Source organism: Terrapene carolina, unplaced genomic scaffold (genome assembly GCF_002925995.2).
Source record: "Terrapene carolina triunguis isolate 2854851 unplaced genomic scaffold, T_m_triunguis-2.0 Scaffold66, whole genome shotgun sequence".
NCBI lineage: Eukaryota > Metazoa > Chordata > Testudines > Emydidae > Terrapene > Terrapene triunguis.
Genome location: NW_020664417.1, coordinates 48,107,804 through 48,125,952, shown reverse-complemented (window position 1 = coordinate 48,125,952; position 18,149 = coordinate 48,107,804). Strand labels below are relative to the sequence as shown.

At 37.0% G+C, this 18,149-nt stretch overlaps 1 protein-coding gene across 12 annotated transcripts in view; it reads left to right on the top strand.

Annotated features, from left to right (window-relative positions):
- Window positions 1–18,149, top strand: part of PCM1 (pericentriolar material 1) — an 82,214-nt gene that overhangs the window by 51,247 nt on the left and 12,818 nt on the right. For 5 of the 12 annotated variants that reach the window (XM_024193423.3, XM_024193466.3, XM_024193441.3 and 2 more), the window contains 13 exons: window positions 2,789–2,982; window positions 4,029–4,209; window positions 5,743–6,107; window positions 6,862–7,029; window positions 8,440–8,496; window positions 11,651–11,823; window positions 11,905–12,033; window positions 12,715–12,835; window positions 13,065–13,202; window positions 13,448–13,581; window positions 14,333–14,467; window positions 15,497–15,694; window positions 17,274–17,333. In XM_024193423.3, coding sequence (XP_024049191.1) covers window positions 2,789–2,982; window positions 4,029–4,209; window positions 5,743–6,107; window positions 6,862–7,029; window positions 8,440–8,496; window positions 11,651–11,823; window positions 11,905–12,033; window positions 12,715–12,835; window positions 13,065–13,202; window positions 13,448–13,581; window positions 14,333–14,467; window positions 15,497–15,694; window positions 17,274–17,333 — 2,053 coding nt within the window. The remainder of the gene's footprint in view (window positions 1–2,788; window positions 2,983–4,028; window positions 4,210–5,742; window positions 6,108–6,861; window positions 7,030–8,439; window positions 8,497–11,650; window positions 11,824–11,904; window positions 12,034–12,714; window positions 12,836–13,064; window positions 13,203–13,447; window positions 13,582–14,332; window positions 14,468–15,496; window positions 15,695–17,273; window positions 17,334–18,149) is intronic. The other 7 variants (XM_024193490.3, XM_024193481.3, XM_024193501.3 and 4 more) reach the window with 4 other exon arrangements.

The window sequence follows — 18,149 nt, the reverse complement described above, 5'->3', positions numbered from 1 at the left end:
CATTGGATTTTGGTTCTGCTGTGATATTAGCAGGAAAAATGGTGTATTGCATCTGGAACATTTAAAGTAGCATGATTTATTGGCTCAGTGTCCTGCAGTATCAGATCTGATGCGGGTTGCCTCTGCCAGGCTGCATACTGTGTGGTATGTAATGTGTTTTGCTCATCAAGTGTGTGCTTATTTTATCAATGTTATCTGCAGTGATATGGGTAAATCTTCCTTTAACCAAGTTTGATGGGATCACTGTTCCATCCTCATTCATTGACATCAGAGTGCTCTTGGCCAGTGCTATGTCAACTCAAAGTACATCCTTGCAGCTAATGCAATGCCCAATGTTGTGAAACATCTGGATAAGATTTTTTGTTCTTGTTGCCTGATGAAGTATACTTCCAAGGCTAACATGTTTGGGTGTCCACTTCTTACCTCCACTTACACTGTAGATGAAATATGCAATATTTAATGGCCTGGACTGTCTGTGATTCCTCTTTCTCATCGTCACATTCTTCTGCAATGTTCTCTTCTGTGTCCTCCCTCCTTATCACCACCACCACCTTCTTCAGCTTCCCCTAACTCAAGAGTAGACTGGCCAGCCAAGTTGAGTTGCAAAAACATTTATATGCTGTTTGGGACACAGGCTAGTGCCTCTTCCTCACTGGTGTTTAACCCATCGCATCCAGGATGAGCAAGTATATCTAAGCATAATTTCAGTGCTACATGTACCATTGAGAGAGATTTCCAGCTTGGTCTTGAAAAATGGAATGGTTGATACATTTTCTTCTGCTTTACTGAGGGATGTGACAAAATTTGACAAGCACGAATAGTGTTTCTCTCTTAGAAGCGGGTTGATCACCTAAGACAATGAATTTGTAAATACCATCAATAGTAGAAAAATTTTCTGTGAAGCTTGCTATACAACGTATAAATGAATGTCGGACCTCTTCAACAACTTCATTTGAGAGAAAACAGTAAAAAGTCCATGCCTGTGAAAGTTCCAGAACACGTCCTTTTGGGGCACAATGTTTTAACTCATTACTAAGCGAGACCGTTGTCAAGTCAGGACCACTCTGAGTCATGCTTAGTTTTTGTTACTTTTCTCGAGAAATGCTTATAGCAGTTAAGGTGGTATTTGCCTTCTGAGGCTATAAGGTCACTTAGCACCATTTACACGTACACTGAACTAGTGTTCATACTCTTCTGCCTTAAGTATATGTTTGTTTATTTTGATTGTTATAGAACTTCAATCCTGGCAGAAAATGCAAAGACTCCAGTTCACTCTGGGGGGACCTTGCTCTGAAACACTGTTGAGGTTTTGGTGATTGGGTTTGCAGTTCACCCTTTACTGGTAGCTTCAATGGATTTATGAAGTCTGCTAATTTTAGAATCATAGAATCGAATAATAGAATATCAGGGTTGGAAGGGACCTCAGGAGGTCATCTAGTCCAACCCCCTGCTCAAAGCAGGACCAATCCCCAGACAGATTTTTGCCCCAGATCCCTAAATGGCCCCCTCAAGGATTGAACTCACAACCCTGGGTTTAGCAGGCCAATGCTCAAACCACTGAGCTATCCCGTCCCCCCCCTCCCTTATCTGTGCATGTTGCATAACAGTTTATATGCCAAAGTAATGATTACCTGCATTCAGATTGAAGAGTTGTTTAGAATTTTATCAATTGCATCCCTATTCTGGAAATCTGAGTTTCTGTCTTGCATTGGTTACCTCCTGTATTGTAGCCAATCCATGTTTGCTAGAAGCAAAATTTCCTTTTTCACTTGTTGGCAAATAATGTATTTTTCATAAGATACTGTTGAGGAATGTGTCAGGTTCAGGACTGCCTCCATGTTTTCTCTAAGGAATACATGACAATAATAATGCAATTAACTGTCACATGAACGTTGAACAAATAACAAATAAATATTTACCAGTATATCACTTATGCCATGGCATTGTTATCCAAATCAGTACTAAGAACTCACTCACACTGTAAGCAAAAGTTAGCGTTAGTTAGGTTACTGGTTAGGGGGGGTTGATAATTAGCTAACAATAATTTTATATTTTTGAAAGAGAATTTACAGAAATAATTTATCATACTGTGTTGTGCATGATACTTTGTGTAATGGATAGCAGTGCATTTAATTCCTTAACATATCAAAAATACCTGAAAAGTAGTTAGTTTACTTAATCTTAAATGTCCTTACTGCAAAACCAACAAAATTTAAGTGCATATCATCATGTGACTAGAGGAAGCAGAGAGTATAATCTTCTACAGAGATCACTCCCTGTATTTTCTGGTAGTATGGTATTCCAAATTAGGAACATATTCAATATTTAGAATCTCTCCTTTACTTTATTTTTTTAAGTTTCAAATGGTAGCCATTTTCTCTCTTGTATTTTACTTACCTTCAAGTTCAAAACTCGGCTTAGTAACAATTTTCAAATTCAGTACATTGAAATTATGAAAGAAAACAGGTTTAGCAAATTTTTCCCAAAAATGCTTTGTTTCATTAATATCAACTTATGTGGGAATTTGGCCTACTCTATACCCATGGTTGTCTGTTAATAGGTAGATGCAAATCTATACCATTTCCATGTTGCTTTAGTTGTTAGGCTTCCTGTATATGGACTGTGTAGTTCATTCAAAATTGCTGTATTGAAGGGAAGGTGGGGGAAAAAGCCAGTTCTTTATGGTCTTTTTGAAATTACATGTATTTGAAATAAATGAAACTTTGTACTATGTATCATTTTTGTAACAAACCTTTCTCTTCAGAAGAAACTTTTCTGTATTTCATAGGTTGAAGCAGATGTTAAATGATCTTATGTACCAACAAGAACAGCAGCAGCAGGAGAAGCCACAAAGAAAGGAAAGAGGCAGCAGTGCGCCACCACCTCCATCTCCTACAGTATTTTGTCCTTTCAGTTTTCCTCCTCAACCTATGAATCTATTTAACATACCTGGATTTACTAATTTTTCTTCTTTTGCACCAGGTAGGTATTTCTAGAAATGTAAAAAGAAAGAAATGACTAAATGCAAAGTTTTGGTGTACAAGTTATATAAACCTTTTGCTTTGTTAGACTTTGGTAAATGGGTTCTCATGTTAAAATAGTATTTTTACTGTTTTCCCTCTACTTCCCTCTACAAACCAATTAACCTCAGCTGCTGGAGGCCTGCTTTACCTTCCTTTCTCCATATGTTTCTCAGATCATATTGCCTAATGAAATGGTCCGAACAACTTGTGAGTGAGCCCAGGCTATCCAAACAGATGGGCATGAACATTTGATGCCAAGAGATGGAGTACATATTTTGATCTCCATGTGGAGGGCATGGCTTCTAGCTGTCAGTGGGGGGAAAAAGCGAACTTAGTGCTGGTGAAACATGCCAGATTACAGCAGTGATGTTTGAAATCCTCCTATGTATAGGTCAGGTATAGGATGAGGAATGTTAAAAAATAAGTTTCCACGCAAGCCCCTGCCATTGTGCAGTAACACTCTTCTGAAGAAGGGCTGCCTTTGTGGGGAGAGTGAACATGTTCGTTACTTGACTTCTCTAATGAGACTGCCAACGCTTGTTTTGGATTGACACTGCCACCAAACAGGCATTATATGTTACTGAGCAGTTACACCAGTACAAACCCTTAGTGTAGACAGGCAAAGTTGCTATTTGCACTGGCAGAACTTATCCCTGCTTGAAATCTGGGTAAAAAGCTACACTGTGCAAATGGCAGATTTCCCTGGGTAAACTATGGGTTGCACTTGTGCATCTACAGTGATGGGCTGCTCAGAGATGGTTGAAATTGGGACAAATTAAGACAAGGCCTCAGTATCACAGCAGTTTAAAATCAACTACTGTGGTTTTTCTTGTTTGGTTTTTTTTTGTTTTTTTTGGTATGTGAAAACCATAGGGGAAGGAGCATTTAAAAAATATTTACTAGAACATTGCATGAATGATAAAACTAACGTGTGGTGTCACATTTCCCTTTCCCCCCCCCCCCCATGTGGTATGTCTTCTGATTAGCTTTAATTTACCCTCACAGGTATGAACTTCAACCCTATGTTTCCCTCTGGTTTTGGAGATTTCGCGCACAATGTTACCCCACACAACAGTGAGCAGCCGCAGCAGCAACCCCTAGATCATAACACTTCTGGAAAAACTGAATACATGGCATTTCCAAAGCCCTTTGAAAGCAGTTCCTCTATTGGAGCAGAGAAACAAAGGTATTTTAACTATTTATGGTGGAATTCTCTTTAAATCATTCTTTACTTGTAATTTGGTTTTGGGACCCATCAGTGTATTGGAGCTTCTACTTGGAAGGTAAACAATTGAATTAAAGGGTGAACAATCCTCATTGTAATTTGCTCTTCCCTACCTATGTTATGACTATCTTCTGTTGACAGAAAAGTGTGTTCTTAATTTACAATTTTTGGTGTGTGTGAAAGATACACTGGGTATAGTTAGGCACAGTGTTTGCTGAATGATATTACAGGTTTTATATTTTGAAAAAATATATCGAAGTTTTACAAATATTGAAAGATATGTATTTTAATGAGTAGATGAGATACGTTCTGTTGCCATACAGTCATATAATGTTGTGCTAGAGGACATCATGCAGAGAGGGATATATTATTCCCATTAATCACTGCTTCTTGGAGCAGCTAATCCTGAAACTCACAAGAGGAGAGGCAATTCTTAATTTAGTCCTAAGTGGCGCACAGGAGCTGGTCCATGAGCTGAACCACTTGGCAATAGCAACCATAATGTAATTAAACTTAGCAACCTTGTAGGGGGAAAATACCAAAGAAACCCATCACAGTAACATTTAACTTCATAAAGGGGAACTAAACAAAAATGAGGAAAGTAGTTAAATGGCAATTAAAAGGAACAATCCCAAGAGTGAAATGTCTGCAAGCTGAATGGAAACTTTTTAAAAACACCACAATGGAGGCTCAAACTACAGCTATATCCCAAATTGGAGGGGGAAAAAAAAAAAACGGTAACGGGACCATGGCTAAACAACAGAACATAAAAGGCCATTAGAGACAAAAAGACTTATTTTAAAAATTGGAAGTCAAATCCTACTGAGGAAAATAGAAAGGAACATGAATTCGAGCTGCACTTAATATTTTAAATTGTCACGGGATGTTGTGAAAGCCAAAAGTATAAATGGGTTCAGAAAAGAATTGGATAAGTTCATGGAGGATACGTCTATCAATAGCTATTAGCCAAGATGGGCAGGGACGCAATCCCATGCTTTGGGTGGCCCTAAACCTTGGACTGCTAGAAACTAGGACTGGACAGTGGGATAGATCACTAGATAAATTGTCAGATTCTGTTTATGCCATCTGAAGCATGTGGCACCGGCAACTGCCAGAAAACAGGATACCGAGCTAGATGGACAATCTGTCTGCCAGTATGGCCATCTTTATGTTCTTCAGAACAATATGTTGCTGCACTGATTTAAAAAAAAAAGACACCATATGATTATACAACCATAAATCTGAAATATATATCTCTGCATGATAAACTCAGTGGGTAATGTGAATTTCTTCTAATGCCTGTAACTCTCTTCCATTTTTTTAAATGTTGCTCATTCTGCAGCAGCACCTTACAGTTGTTGGCTATTGGGTAACTGTATAGGTATTCCTCAAATCATGGATGAACCTATAATTTATTTGTCTGATAGCATTCACAGTTCCTTCCCCAAAGAGCTTTGTTGTAATATGCATTTTACAACTTTTCTTTCTCATAAGGAGTCAGAGACAACATGAAGAGGAAATGGAAAACAACAGAGCAGTTTGGCTAGATGACAGCCAGGAAGGAAGAAAAGAAAAACAGTCATTCCTGAAGGCAGGGTTTGCGGTTTCAGTACAAAATACGGCATCTGGTAATCATAAAAGTCAGTCTGATACCAGCCGGAGGAGAAGAGAGTTTGATGAGGAATCTTTGGAGAGTTTTAGTAGTATGCCTGATCCAGTGGATCCAACTACTGTGACTAAAACATTTAAATCTAGAAAAGCATCAGCCCAGGCCAGCTTGGCATCTAAAGATAAAACGCCTAAATCGAAGAATAAGAGGAGGAGTTCTACTCAGCTAAAAAGCAGAGTTAAAAATACTGGTAGGTTTTCAGTTAACCTTAAAGGCACTGAGACAAACTCCATTTTAATCATATAACTTAAATTTTGCTTCGTCTGTACTGTGGAGTGTAGATAGTGTCATAATTAACGTTATAGTTTTGGGAATGGAAGTTAATTTTACACAGGATGTGGAGATGGTAAGTGATGGAGCAAAAGTTTTATTTTTGTCATCATAAACGTGTCAGAAATGCTAATGGCTTGAACATGGTGCTTTTAATGTGGAAAGGTATGAAACCCAACAAGATGGGAGTGAATTCCGCAGTGTTTAATATTGATAAAATTGTTTTTTTAAGAGAAAACCAAATTTAAATTGCAGTTTGTTTAAACAGTGTAACGTAGTACAGAATTGTTTGCCAATGTACATACGCTCATGTAAAATACGTTTGTGTTGACCTGGGTGCTTGTAATCTGCCAACGTGCTTCTGCATCAGACTTAGTTATTAGCCAACAAAAATTCTGTGGTGAATTGCATCTTGCAGACTATTCATTGTTAATACTTCACCACTGCTCTCCGCTCTATAACAATCTCTAATTCATGTTTGACACCGTCAATGCTAATTACATAGACATCTCAACCTCCCATTATTATAAAAATAATTTAAGTTCTGCATAGTTTGAAGTAACAAAAGAGTGGTTAACAAGTCTTTGGATTGCACTTTTGAGCTGTCATTAAAACTGACTAAAAACAGGTGATTTTAAGATTTTTTTTCAAGAGACACTTTTTGTTCATTTAAGGTTATGAAAGTGCCAGCATTTCTAGTACATGTGAACCTTGCAAGAGTAATAGGAGCAGGCGCTCTGTGCACAATGAAGAGGCTGTTCAAGCAAAAGTGTTCAGCAAAAAGAATCAAGAACAATTGGAAAAAATAATTAAATATAGTAGATCTACAGAAATGTCCTCAGGTATTCTTTTAATTAATCTGAACAATATTAAAAACTTCTGTAAAAATGTATTGATCCTGTAACTCCTTATTAACTGTTAAGGGTATTTTACCAGTCTTCCTGTAAGCTATTAAAGGGTGTTTCAGGTAAGGGACAGTCATTTCATGACTTCATTAATTAACTGCTGTCACTATTAAAGTCTTTGCTAAATGTGTATATAGGATACACATGTAATATTTTAGCCCTTGCATCACATTTTTAATCTTCAAAACTGCTGTACAAATATTGTGATAAAGCAGAAAGTGTTTTGAAGTAGACTAAATATTACATTTAACATAATTTTGAAACTCAACTGTAATCTTACTATAAACACTCTGGGGAAAAATACACGTACACATTAATGTTATTTTATGGGAGGTGCTGGTTGTGCTAGATAAACAGTCCTGGCAAAAAATCACAGTTAGAATTTCAGATGATGTATTCCACCTGCACTTAATATTTTAAATTACATACTGTACTGCATGTTCTTCGTCTTTCCATTCATGTTCACATTTAAAGGGACTCTTTCAGGATTAAAAGAAATAAATCTTTACTTAACAGTCATATCTTTAAAAATCTGCATTTACATTTCACTGTTTACACTGCTTGCTTTTTTCAATTCCTGCAACCTGTATCGTGAACATACTGTAGTAGTATCACTTTTAGATTCTTACATGTTGGCTCAATGCTGCAGTGTTTGGGTGGAAACACTGCTTCCCAAAAGATGTCTAATGCCAAAATTAGTTAAAATAGTATATTTTACTTAATTCCATAGAGCATATTGGTTACTAGGTTTTGTAGAGGAGAAAAAGAAATTCATCAAAACAAACACCTTATGATGTCCCTGTAAGTGTCCCCCTTTCCCCCCATTTCCTTTCTGACCTTTATGAAACTTAAGAATTGTGATTTTGATCCATTGCTTCTTTACTACAATTAATCAGACTTTGTCCTTCTCTTTCATGTAGTTTATCTCTGGTCTCAATATCCAAAGGTTTATGGGCAAATTATGCACTTGAAATTGCATTTGTGGTTCCATTCGGATCTTTGCATATATGATAGGGCAGAATATGGGCTTTAGTGTTTATCACATTTGTAAACTGATTCTTGGTTTTAGGTTAAATATTTTGAATATCTGTGGTGGTTGTCGTTTAATGTTGACCAGTTTAGATTGTATTTCTTTTTCTAGTTAGGATAATTAGTTTTAGTTGCTTAAAACAAAACACACAACTTCCTAAACAAACAAACCCGCTCCTCCTGTCTCCCCTCCACTAGTTCTGCAGATTCAGTTTAGTGTCATTTTAATGAGTCTTCCTCCCACTGATTCATATAGACCGTCTTTATTTCTAGTACACATTTTTGTGTTTATCACTGTCTGTCCCCGCTTTCCTACAGCACATGCTAGGAGAATACTGCAGCAGTCTAACAGAAATGCATGCATTGAAGCCCCAGGTAATGCATTAATTGCTTAGCTTCAAAACTGTTCACGGCTACTTACTTTTCTTTCTTAGCTTTTGTTCTAGAACTAAACTGTGTTTCTCAATAGCTCTTTTATTGAATTAGCATTATGTATACTAATTTATATTGTTGCGAGTATTTTATTTAAAAAAACAAAACAACCCCCACTCCCACCCCAGGAAAACAAGAACCTTGTGTTTTGCTGAATATTCGATAACACAGCTACTTTGAATCATAACTGGTTTGTACTTCATGTTTTTCCTATTTAAAGTACAATGTGGTTAATTGCATTAACAACTGCTTTTGATACAAAATATACATGTAGAACATAGTAAAATTAATTACAAGGGGCATTCTTGTGCCCTCAATTATTAGCCTGCAGCTTTGGTAGAATTGGTTGGATTCAGTCTACCATTGAAAAGCAAAGTACATTTAAGTATGCCAGTAAATGTTGAAAGGCGACCATTCTATTTTAGTCTTTTAAAAAATAAAACTGCATTTAAACACACTTGTAAGACTGCTGAACTAACATCAGTTAGTAGATTTAATACATTTGTCTGCATTCTTGAATAATTTGGTAAACTTTGTTATAAACCACAAACATTCAACTGTATTTTAATTAAAGAAGAAAAACAACAGAACTATACCACATAGTACGTCTGTTACTTTAAAATAGCAGGGAATGGCCCTTTTATTAGGATCAGTAAGCTTATTGAGTTTTCCAAGAACTATGCTTCCTTCTACCCTTTTAAAAATAAATAAATTAAATAAATAGTTAACTGTTTCATGTAAGTAAAGTTAATAGAACTTACAGTACTACTACTGGGGAAATTCTGCACTACTACATGCATACGGAAACACGTCCCCCCCAAAGATTCTCTTTGCTTCACACAGAAAAATGGTTTCTGTGGGGAAGCAAAGATAAGCTGTACGAGTGCTCACTCACCCTCCCTGGCAGCGCAGGTGCGTCTGTTCGGGCAACCGTGGGAGAAGTAAATCACCGTGGGGGTGTGTGTTGGGGTTGGGGATGCCCTGGCTGACCAAGGACGTTAGTCCTGGGTGGGGGTCGGAGGGTGGCAGGAGGAGGACGGAGAAGGAGTTGCCCCTCCCCTGCATGGAGCAGCCAGGGCTGAGTCAGATCAACCTCCAGAACCCTCTCCTGGCTGCAGGAAGCTCTGCACTCTGGGGGTGTTCCAGGTGTGGGGGTGAGACTCAGGTGGGTGTGGAGGGGTCCAGATGCATGGGGGAGCAGCTCCTCATACAGTGACCCCTCACACCTCTTTCTGGCCCTATTGCTCCTCAGCCACAGGGTAGGGAAGAGGTCACAGTATGGGGAAATGCTCCCCGCCCATCCAACCCCTGTGCATCTGGACCTCCCCCCCGCCAAGTCTCACAGTCCCCCACCAAACTTCATCCCCTGTATTGGGAGCCCCTGCACCCAGAACCCCCACACCCAGACCTCCCTCACCCAGATCCCCTCCTCCTAACCCCCCCCCCAGCATCCATCCCCCTGAGTCTCCCCCCTTACATTGGGAGCTCCCCACACCTGGACTCCCCAACCAGCTGCACCCTGGCCCCACTCCCCCAGCATTCAGCTGAACCCCCCCACACCCAGACCCCCACACTGCTAAGCCCTACCCACCTTCACCTGAACTCCCCTCCAGAGTCCCATTCCCCCTGCACCCAGAAACCCCACCCAGACTGCTTCACACAGAACCCTGGTACTCTTGAGGGAATTCTGCACCAAAATGTTAAAATTCTGCAAAGTTCTGCATACTTTATTTGTCAAAATTACACAGTAACACAATAACTATCAAAATAATTGAGAATGCTGCAATTTATAATTTATTTCAAAATGCTTGTCAGCAAATAATTGAAAATGGTGCGATTATATTGTGTTATTTTGACAAATAAAATATGCAGAATTTTAAAATGTGCACAAAATTTTTAATTTTTTGGTGCAGAATTCCCTCAGGAGTACAGTACTTTATTTTCAAAGGAATGGAGACCATTTTTAACCTTGCATACATCTCAAAATGTTGAACAAACATTAATAAGAGGTGTGAGTCTAAAATCAGAGGAGTAAATTCACCTCTGCAAAAAGCTCAATTTGTGTGTGTTTCTCACACTCTCTCTCTCTCTCTCTCACACACATTCACACACATATCCCCCAGTCCTGCTAAACATGAACCTGGGATTAAATTTACTCCTATTGTAGCATTACAGGAATGTTAGCCTTTGCTCCCTGGCATTTGTGGGCCCCTGGATTCCTGTAAGCATGTGTTCACTGGGCTAGGCCCGTCTGCTGTAGCCTGTTCATAGTTTGGAGGCGATTCTTTTCCCATGCACAGCCATTGCATTCTCCCTCCCCATGTACAGCATTTCAATAGGATTTAAGTGCTGCAGAAGGTTTTGTTGGGACTTCAGCAGTTTGGTGAATATCACCTTTAGAATGCAGAAATTAGCACCAGACCAGATTTTTTTTTGTTCCTTGTTTCTTTAAAGAGGATATCTTATGTATAAGGCTAGATTTTTCAAAAGTAAGCTTGTGATTTTGGGTGCCAAGCTTGAAATACCTTAAAGAGGCCTGGTTTTTAAAAAGTGGTCTACCTATGCTCAAAACCTGTGTCCATATATATGTGTTTGTGCATAATGTACTCAGTTATATACCACACCTTTACAGTTATCATTCAGAAACTTAAAGACAAAAAACAAAGACAAAAAGCTAGTCCTGTTTTCTAAAACATGGGAGTGTATGGTATAATTTAATTACTATGTTATGTATAAATGTTTACATGAAGGCAAATGGCCTAAAATAGTGGTTTTTGACCTATGGTCCGCGGACCCGTAGGGGTCTGCAGACTCTTAAGATTTTCAAAGGGGTCCACATCTCCATTTAAAATTTTTTAGGAGTCTGCAAATGAAAAAAGGTTGAAAACCACTTGTCTAAAATATAATTTTATTATGTTTTAAATTTTTGTAGCCTTCAGGAAATAGTAAGCTTTAAGAAACAGTAAACGTGCTTAGCTGCTTAAAATGTAAACTCAATCCAAGATAAAGTTTTCAAATATAATTGAGGTATATGTCAATAGAGAGAGAACTATCAAGAATTTCATGAACATAGATTTGCTCCTTTATTCCTCTACAGAAACTGGTAGCGATCTTTCCATGTTCGAAGCTTTGCGAGACACCATTTATTCTGAAGTAGCTACTCTGATATCTCAAAATGAATCTCGTCCACATTTTCTTATTGAACTTTTCCATGAGCTTCAGCTGCTAAATACAGACTACTTGAGGCAAAGAGCATTGTATGCATTACAGGTATGCAAAACATTTTATTTACATTATGAATTGGATAAACTTTCTTCACACTATAGATTTAAGATGCATTATATTTTCTAGGATATAGTGACTAGACATATATCTGAGAACAATGAAAAAGGAGAATGCACAAAGTCTTTGAATTCAGCTACATGGATAGCTTCAAACTCTGAACTTACTCCCAGTGAAAGTCTTGCTACAACTGATGATGTAAGTTTATTTTATCTTCAGAAACTAGTTTAATGTGAAATTCATTTCATCATCTTTCAGTTTCTGTGCAGGTTGTTATGCTGCACTCACCATAGTGACTTGTTTTCCAAAATCCACACTAGCTTATAAGCAGTCGCTTTCTTGTAAGAAGAAACTTGCTAAAGGATGTCTTCACATGGGAATTATGTAGAATCTTGTTTCATTTAATATAGAAAACTAGTGTAAAAGCTGGTATGAATGGTAAAGAAGACTCAGTGCCCTGCAGTTAATGTAAAGAGCCCAGATTACTTCATATTTGAGACTGAGATTCTACCAGGAACTTGCAGCAATTCTTGTCAATCCTTAAGCTGTCAAAACTGCTTCAGGAGTGGGAGGATGAGAAAGGGGGTGACCACTTCCCAATAGAATCCCAAAGACTTAAATTTTTCTGTAGTTTAAGACATCACAAACACCAATGCCTTATTCAATTATATTACCTATATATGGATGCAAAACAGATCATTATAGAAGCACCCTAAGGATTTACCTCCTTCATAAGTTAGGTCATTCCCAGTATGGACGTCTGGGAACACATTTTGTAAGCTTAGGGACAGGGTGAAGAGAGAATCAGTGGCTTGCTGGGATAGTTGAGGAAGCATGGCATATGCTTGCTTTGTGTAAATTTGTTTATATGTTTTTTAGGAAACCTTTGAGAAGAACTTTGACACAGGAGCAAGTAGAGACTGTGAACAAAATGATGCGGACAATGGCAGTACCATGTCGACATCTTCAAATTTTGAACCTTTTGCCACTGATGATCTTGGTAAACATTACATTAATTGTCAGTATTATACAATATATGTGAAACGTTAAATACTTTTGACTAACTCTGAAATATATACCTCCTGTATCCTAAGTAATTATGTCTCTTGAATTTAGACATAATCTTACTTTTTAATTCATTATTACAGTTAGGCACATTGTGTTTGCATATGCATACCTTAATGTAGATTTAAAAAAACTTATAAAAAGTATTTTTGCTCTAAACATAGGCAACACCGTGATTCACTTAGATCAGGCATTGGCTAGGATGAGGGAATATGAGCGTATGAAAACTGAAGCTGAAAGTACCCTTGACTCAGAGGGCTGCTGTAGTAATCTCCAGAGTGCCTCTGCTGTTAAATTAGAAGGTATGTGCATATATATGTATTTTTATTTTGTGTTTGAAAGCAGTATCTGTAGATAATATCAGGAACTATTCACCGGACAATTCATTTCCATCTTAATTGTACTTTATTGTAATTTTAGTTTAATTGCTTAGGATTTCTGCCATAACTAAACATGCAGTTTTAACTTAAAAATACAGTGTACTTTTTGAAACTGATACTTATTAAATAGAGAGATCTTATGGTTTGAATGCACTTTATTTTACAAGGTCCATCTACTGGGGAGAGTCACTGTGTGCCACAGCCTAGTGAAGTTTCTACTGTTCCATGTCCTCGTATAGATACTCAGCAGCTTGACCGGCAGATTAAAGCAATTATGAAAGAGGTCATCCCTTTTCTGAAGGTAAGAAATTTTTATTTCTGAACTTTTGTTCATCAAGAAAATTATCACACAACGTAGTTGTACAAAACAAATTATGAAGCAGCAGTAGCTTCTCTATATGTATGGTTTAAACTAGGTTTCCAATTTAAAACAAATTTTGGACCCCATCTACTCTAAAATGAACCTTTTCAAGTTGAAGTGTAAATGCAGAAATGATTAACTTCCAAGCAATCTTACTCTGATGCTGTCACCACGGTAATCTGAACACAACGTAAATTAGTTAGATTTGTGACAATAATTCCTACTGGCTGACATTTTAAACCCTCTATAGCCTGAGGTTTGCCTATGAATTCAAAGAGGCTTACAACTGTAGATATCTTTTAACAATGCCCTCCAGCATATATAGGGTTTTAAATGTTCACAGCCACGGAGTATCTGAAGATCATAAGATGGTTGTAAAATTTCTGGTGGCTGGTGTGAAGTAACTATATTGGAAAGGTGGAATAGGGCTAGGTTGGGCGTAGATTTTATATAAATAAGGTCTTCACTATAATTCCTTCTGTGTGGGGCCCTTAAGGTTATGACATGGGTTAAAAACACAACCTGGTTGTGCCATGTGAATAGAATGGAACTGAACCATGCTTCAGCTGTGTTCCCAGAACATGTTACAGCTCTGGAAAAATGTCTGTCTGTAAATGTCAGCTTTAAGATATGGTATAGTGACAACTTTTTTAAGTAGTGATAATTTTTTTTGTCCCCTGGGATTTGCTAGGAACACATGGATGAAATATGCTCTTCTCAGCTATTGACATCAGTAAGACGTATGGTCCTGACTCTTACACAGCAAAATGATGAAAGCAAAGAATTTGTGAAATTTTTTCATAAGCAACTTGGTGGCATACTGCAGGTCAGTAACTTCTCTTCATAAATTTTTGTTTTGGGCTATATTGCAAATTTGATAACTTGCAGCAGATGCACAATCTCTAGTCTAAACATTCCTTAAATCTGTACTATAGTGATCTTGATTTTCAATAGTGCTGAGCAATTTGCAGCTCCTACAGATGTCTGAAAATCAGGTCATAATTTGAGTTATACAAACTCTTGCCTCTCTTCTCCCTTCTTCTTTGACATATTAATAAAATAGTACATTGTTTCCTCACATAAATATCTCCCTCCCAATTGGTCTCTCAGGATGGGACAGTAGTACAAGTCTGGCAACACGAATACAGATTTGAAACCTATGAGCCAGCTGCCAGCATAATTGATATTAACGTAACTTTTTTGGCATTTGGTCAGAAAGTCAAGTATTTGATCAAAATTAAACCATCCTTTTATTAGTGCCCACATACCACAGTGATTGCATTTGTTGACAGTACTGAGAGAGATCCATATATGGTTCTTGAGCAATGTCAGCAGACAAGTTTGCTTTGGCCTATTACTTGCATGGATACAAAGAACAGTCAAGTTCTGGGAATCCTGATACCTTCCACAACAAGCAGCAACTACATTATAAAATATGAACAAATATTTAAAATAAAATACTTGTGGAGAAATACATCTGCTGAGTTTGCCTTTAAAGGTAACCATAATGATGGTTTTGTGGGCACGCACTTGTACAATACTGAAACTAGAAATTTACTTCATGTGGACCACTGGAAAGTCAAGTGATCATGACTTTTGACTGCCATAGGCTTGGGGCCAATTCAGATCCTTGACCTGATAACGAGGAGCTCCATGTTACGTCATGGTGGATTCCATTTAAACAGGATATGGTTTAAACAAGCTACCTAAACAATCTGTTTCTAACTAGCTTCGCTCTGTTTGTAATATGCTAGGTTCCTGATCTTCAGGAGTATATAAGGAAAAGCTATTTAGTCTTCATTTCAGTTTTAAGATCATGACTCAAACTGAAGAACTGTTTTTTTTCTTTTGACAGGATTCACTAGCAAAATTTGCTGGTAGAAAACTAAAAGATTGTGGAGAGGATCTTCTTGTGGAGATCTCTGAAGTTTTATTTAATGAACTAGCCTTCTTTAAACTCATGAAAGATTTGGACAGCAACAGTATTACTGTAAAACAAAGATGCAAAAGTAAAATGGAAGCAGCGGGAGTGATACAACCTTATGATAAAGAGGTTAACTGCTTAAGCTTTTTCTTTTAAGCATGTAATTTTTCTGATTTCAGTTAATATGTGCATGTTTAACTTAAAATTATTTTAAAAACTTTTCCTAGAAAAAAGAACATATGACTTCTGAAAGCTTATTTCTATTAATATGACATCACAGTAATAAAATGATTGTATATAGGCACATCAGTTAGTCCTCAGTGGCCTAGTGCATGGAAGATGTCAGAGATAATGCTCTTCCTGTCACATTTTTCTGTTTTTCCTCATAAGCAAAAAACATAACATCCAACCTTATAAATATGCACAAGTGAGTTTACTCAGGTCAGTTGTCCCATTAAAGTTAATGAGATTATTCATTTCAGTAAATAGTTGTAGAATTGGGCTCATGAGTGCACCACCTCTCTTGCCCTGCACCTTCTGCCCTTCCATCCACTACTTCAGTGAGACTAAAGTTTTGCAGAAAGACTACTTATGCTGCTATGTCAGTGAGCAATCTGGCAAAGTTTCAGTTTTGGCAGCGTTTCTTGGATGTATGACAAACTTCAATAAGGAATAAATAAATAAAATGTTAACCTCTTATTAAAAAGAAACATGCAAGTTGAAAGTGGACAAATTCAGTTTGGAAATAAGTGTACATTTTTAACAGTGAAGGTAAACAACTATTGGAACAACACCAAAGGTTGTGATGGATTCTCCATCATGGGCAATTTTTAAATCAAGTTTGGATCTTTTTTCCTAAAAGATCTGCTCTAGTGCAAACAGAAATTATTTTGTGGAAATTCTTACACAGGAGGTCAAACTAGATGAAAACAATGGTCCCTTCTGGCCTTGGAATTGATAAATAAGAATGTAATAAAAATTCTCCTCCTGTAATGCTAATAAGAGTATCCTTGGTACCATCTATATCAACAGGATGTATCATGAGAACTTTTAGTTCTGGACTGTGGGATCACATGGTGGCACATCATCAGGGTTCATAATGAACTTACTATAGAAAAACTAAATGAGAACAAAAATACTTTGTATAAGCTAAATGAATACTATCCCACCATAGCATTAAGCAACTACCTAATTACTTCCTTTTATATACTGTAATTGTTCCTTTTTGTATTTTAATGGAAGCCCTAGTAGCTTTCTTTGGAAGTCTCAAATAAAAAAAATGAAGCTCAACTAATTTCATTTTAATGTGAATAGAAACATCTGTGAAATTGGGATAGTACAAGAGTCATAAAAATTCATTAAAAAAATATAACTGAACGGTAAGATACCTGGCAAAGCATTTCTGAATGAGTATTATAACTCCCAGATAGTGATGACACCTATTTAAAGATGTATCCATTCAAAAACTACAGCAAGACTTGAGAAATACTTGCTAGAGTATTTTATTGCCATTTTCGAGATTGAATTTATAATAGTAGGCATGGTATATAAACATAATTCTAAGTAAGGGTCTGACACTGCTAAGTCAATTTTTTCCAGTATTTCAAAGCCATTTCTGATTTAAATGTGGATTTATATGTAGGCTAAATTTTGTAATATGGATATTTTCAATTCAGAATTGAAGATAATTTAATTGGTTGTCTTCTAGGCAAAGAGAGTTCTTGAGGTAGGAGTTAGTTCATCTGCTGAAGATATTGATGAAGACAAAGTAGGTTATACTTATTTTTTAAAACTGTAGCTGTCTTTACTCCTTTTTGTAAGAGAATTTCCCAAGTCATTAGTTATCACTTTCAGTGCATTTTTAGTAATGATTTGAAGAAAAGGGATCATACAAACCCAGTGTCTCTACACAATCCATTTCACTCTGATTCTTGGAAAGCAAATGTTTCAAAATTTAATTTTGGTTGAAGATATCATTTAATACCCTCTTCTGTCTCCTCGAACTGTTAACAACTCTTTACTTTAGTTGTCTCTGAAACACAGTGTGTACTGTAACCTATTTTTTAAAGTGCAGCTTTCTGAAAAATTATTTATGTAGAAGAAAGTGAACTTCCTTAATCAGTAGATTCCCTTCTGCATGAATTCAATAATGGCAGTATACTTTAGTGACCAAGATCTACTCATTTTCATTCTGTTAGCACAGCAGAGCCAGCACAGCTTACAGACACTGAGTTTGATTCTATTTCTTATACATTAAATTATTGTTGCAGAGCCAGATTCTGCCCTCAGTTATCTTTGTGCATCCTCATTAAAGATATTCAAAGAGATTTCACAACTGTGAACACAAACTTTACATCAGGTTTAACTGAAAACATAATGAGACCTGCAGGATCTCTGTTAATGGTGTTGCAAGTGTGAAAGAGCAAGATTGACTTTGAGACCCGAGTAATAGTTTGCAGGGCTGGCAATTTAAAACAAACAAAAATAGCAGCTTATAAACTTAGCAGAATTGATGTAGAAATAGACACAATAAACATGGAATTCCTCAATATCTTTTTTAGTATCTCTCTTCAGAGTAGAACCA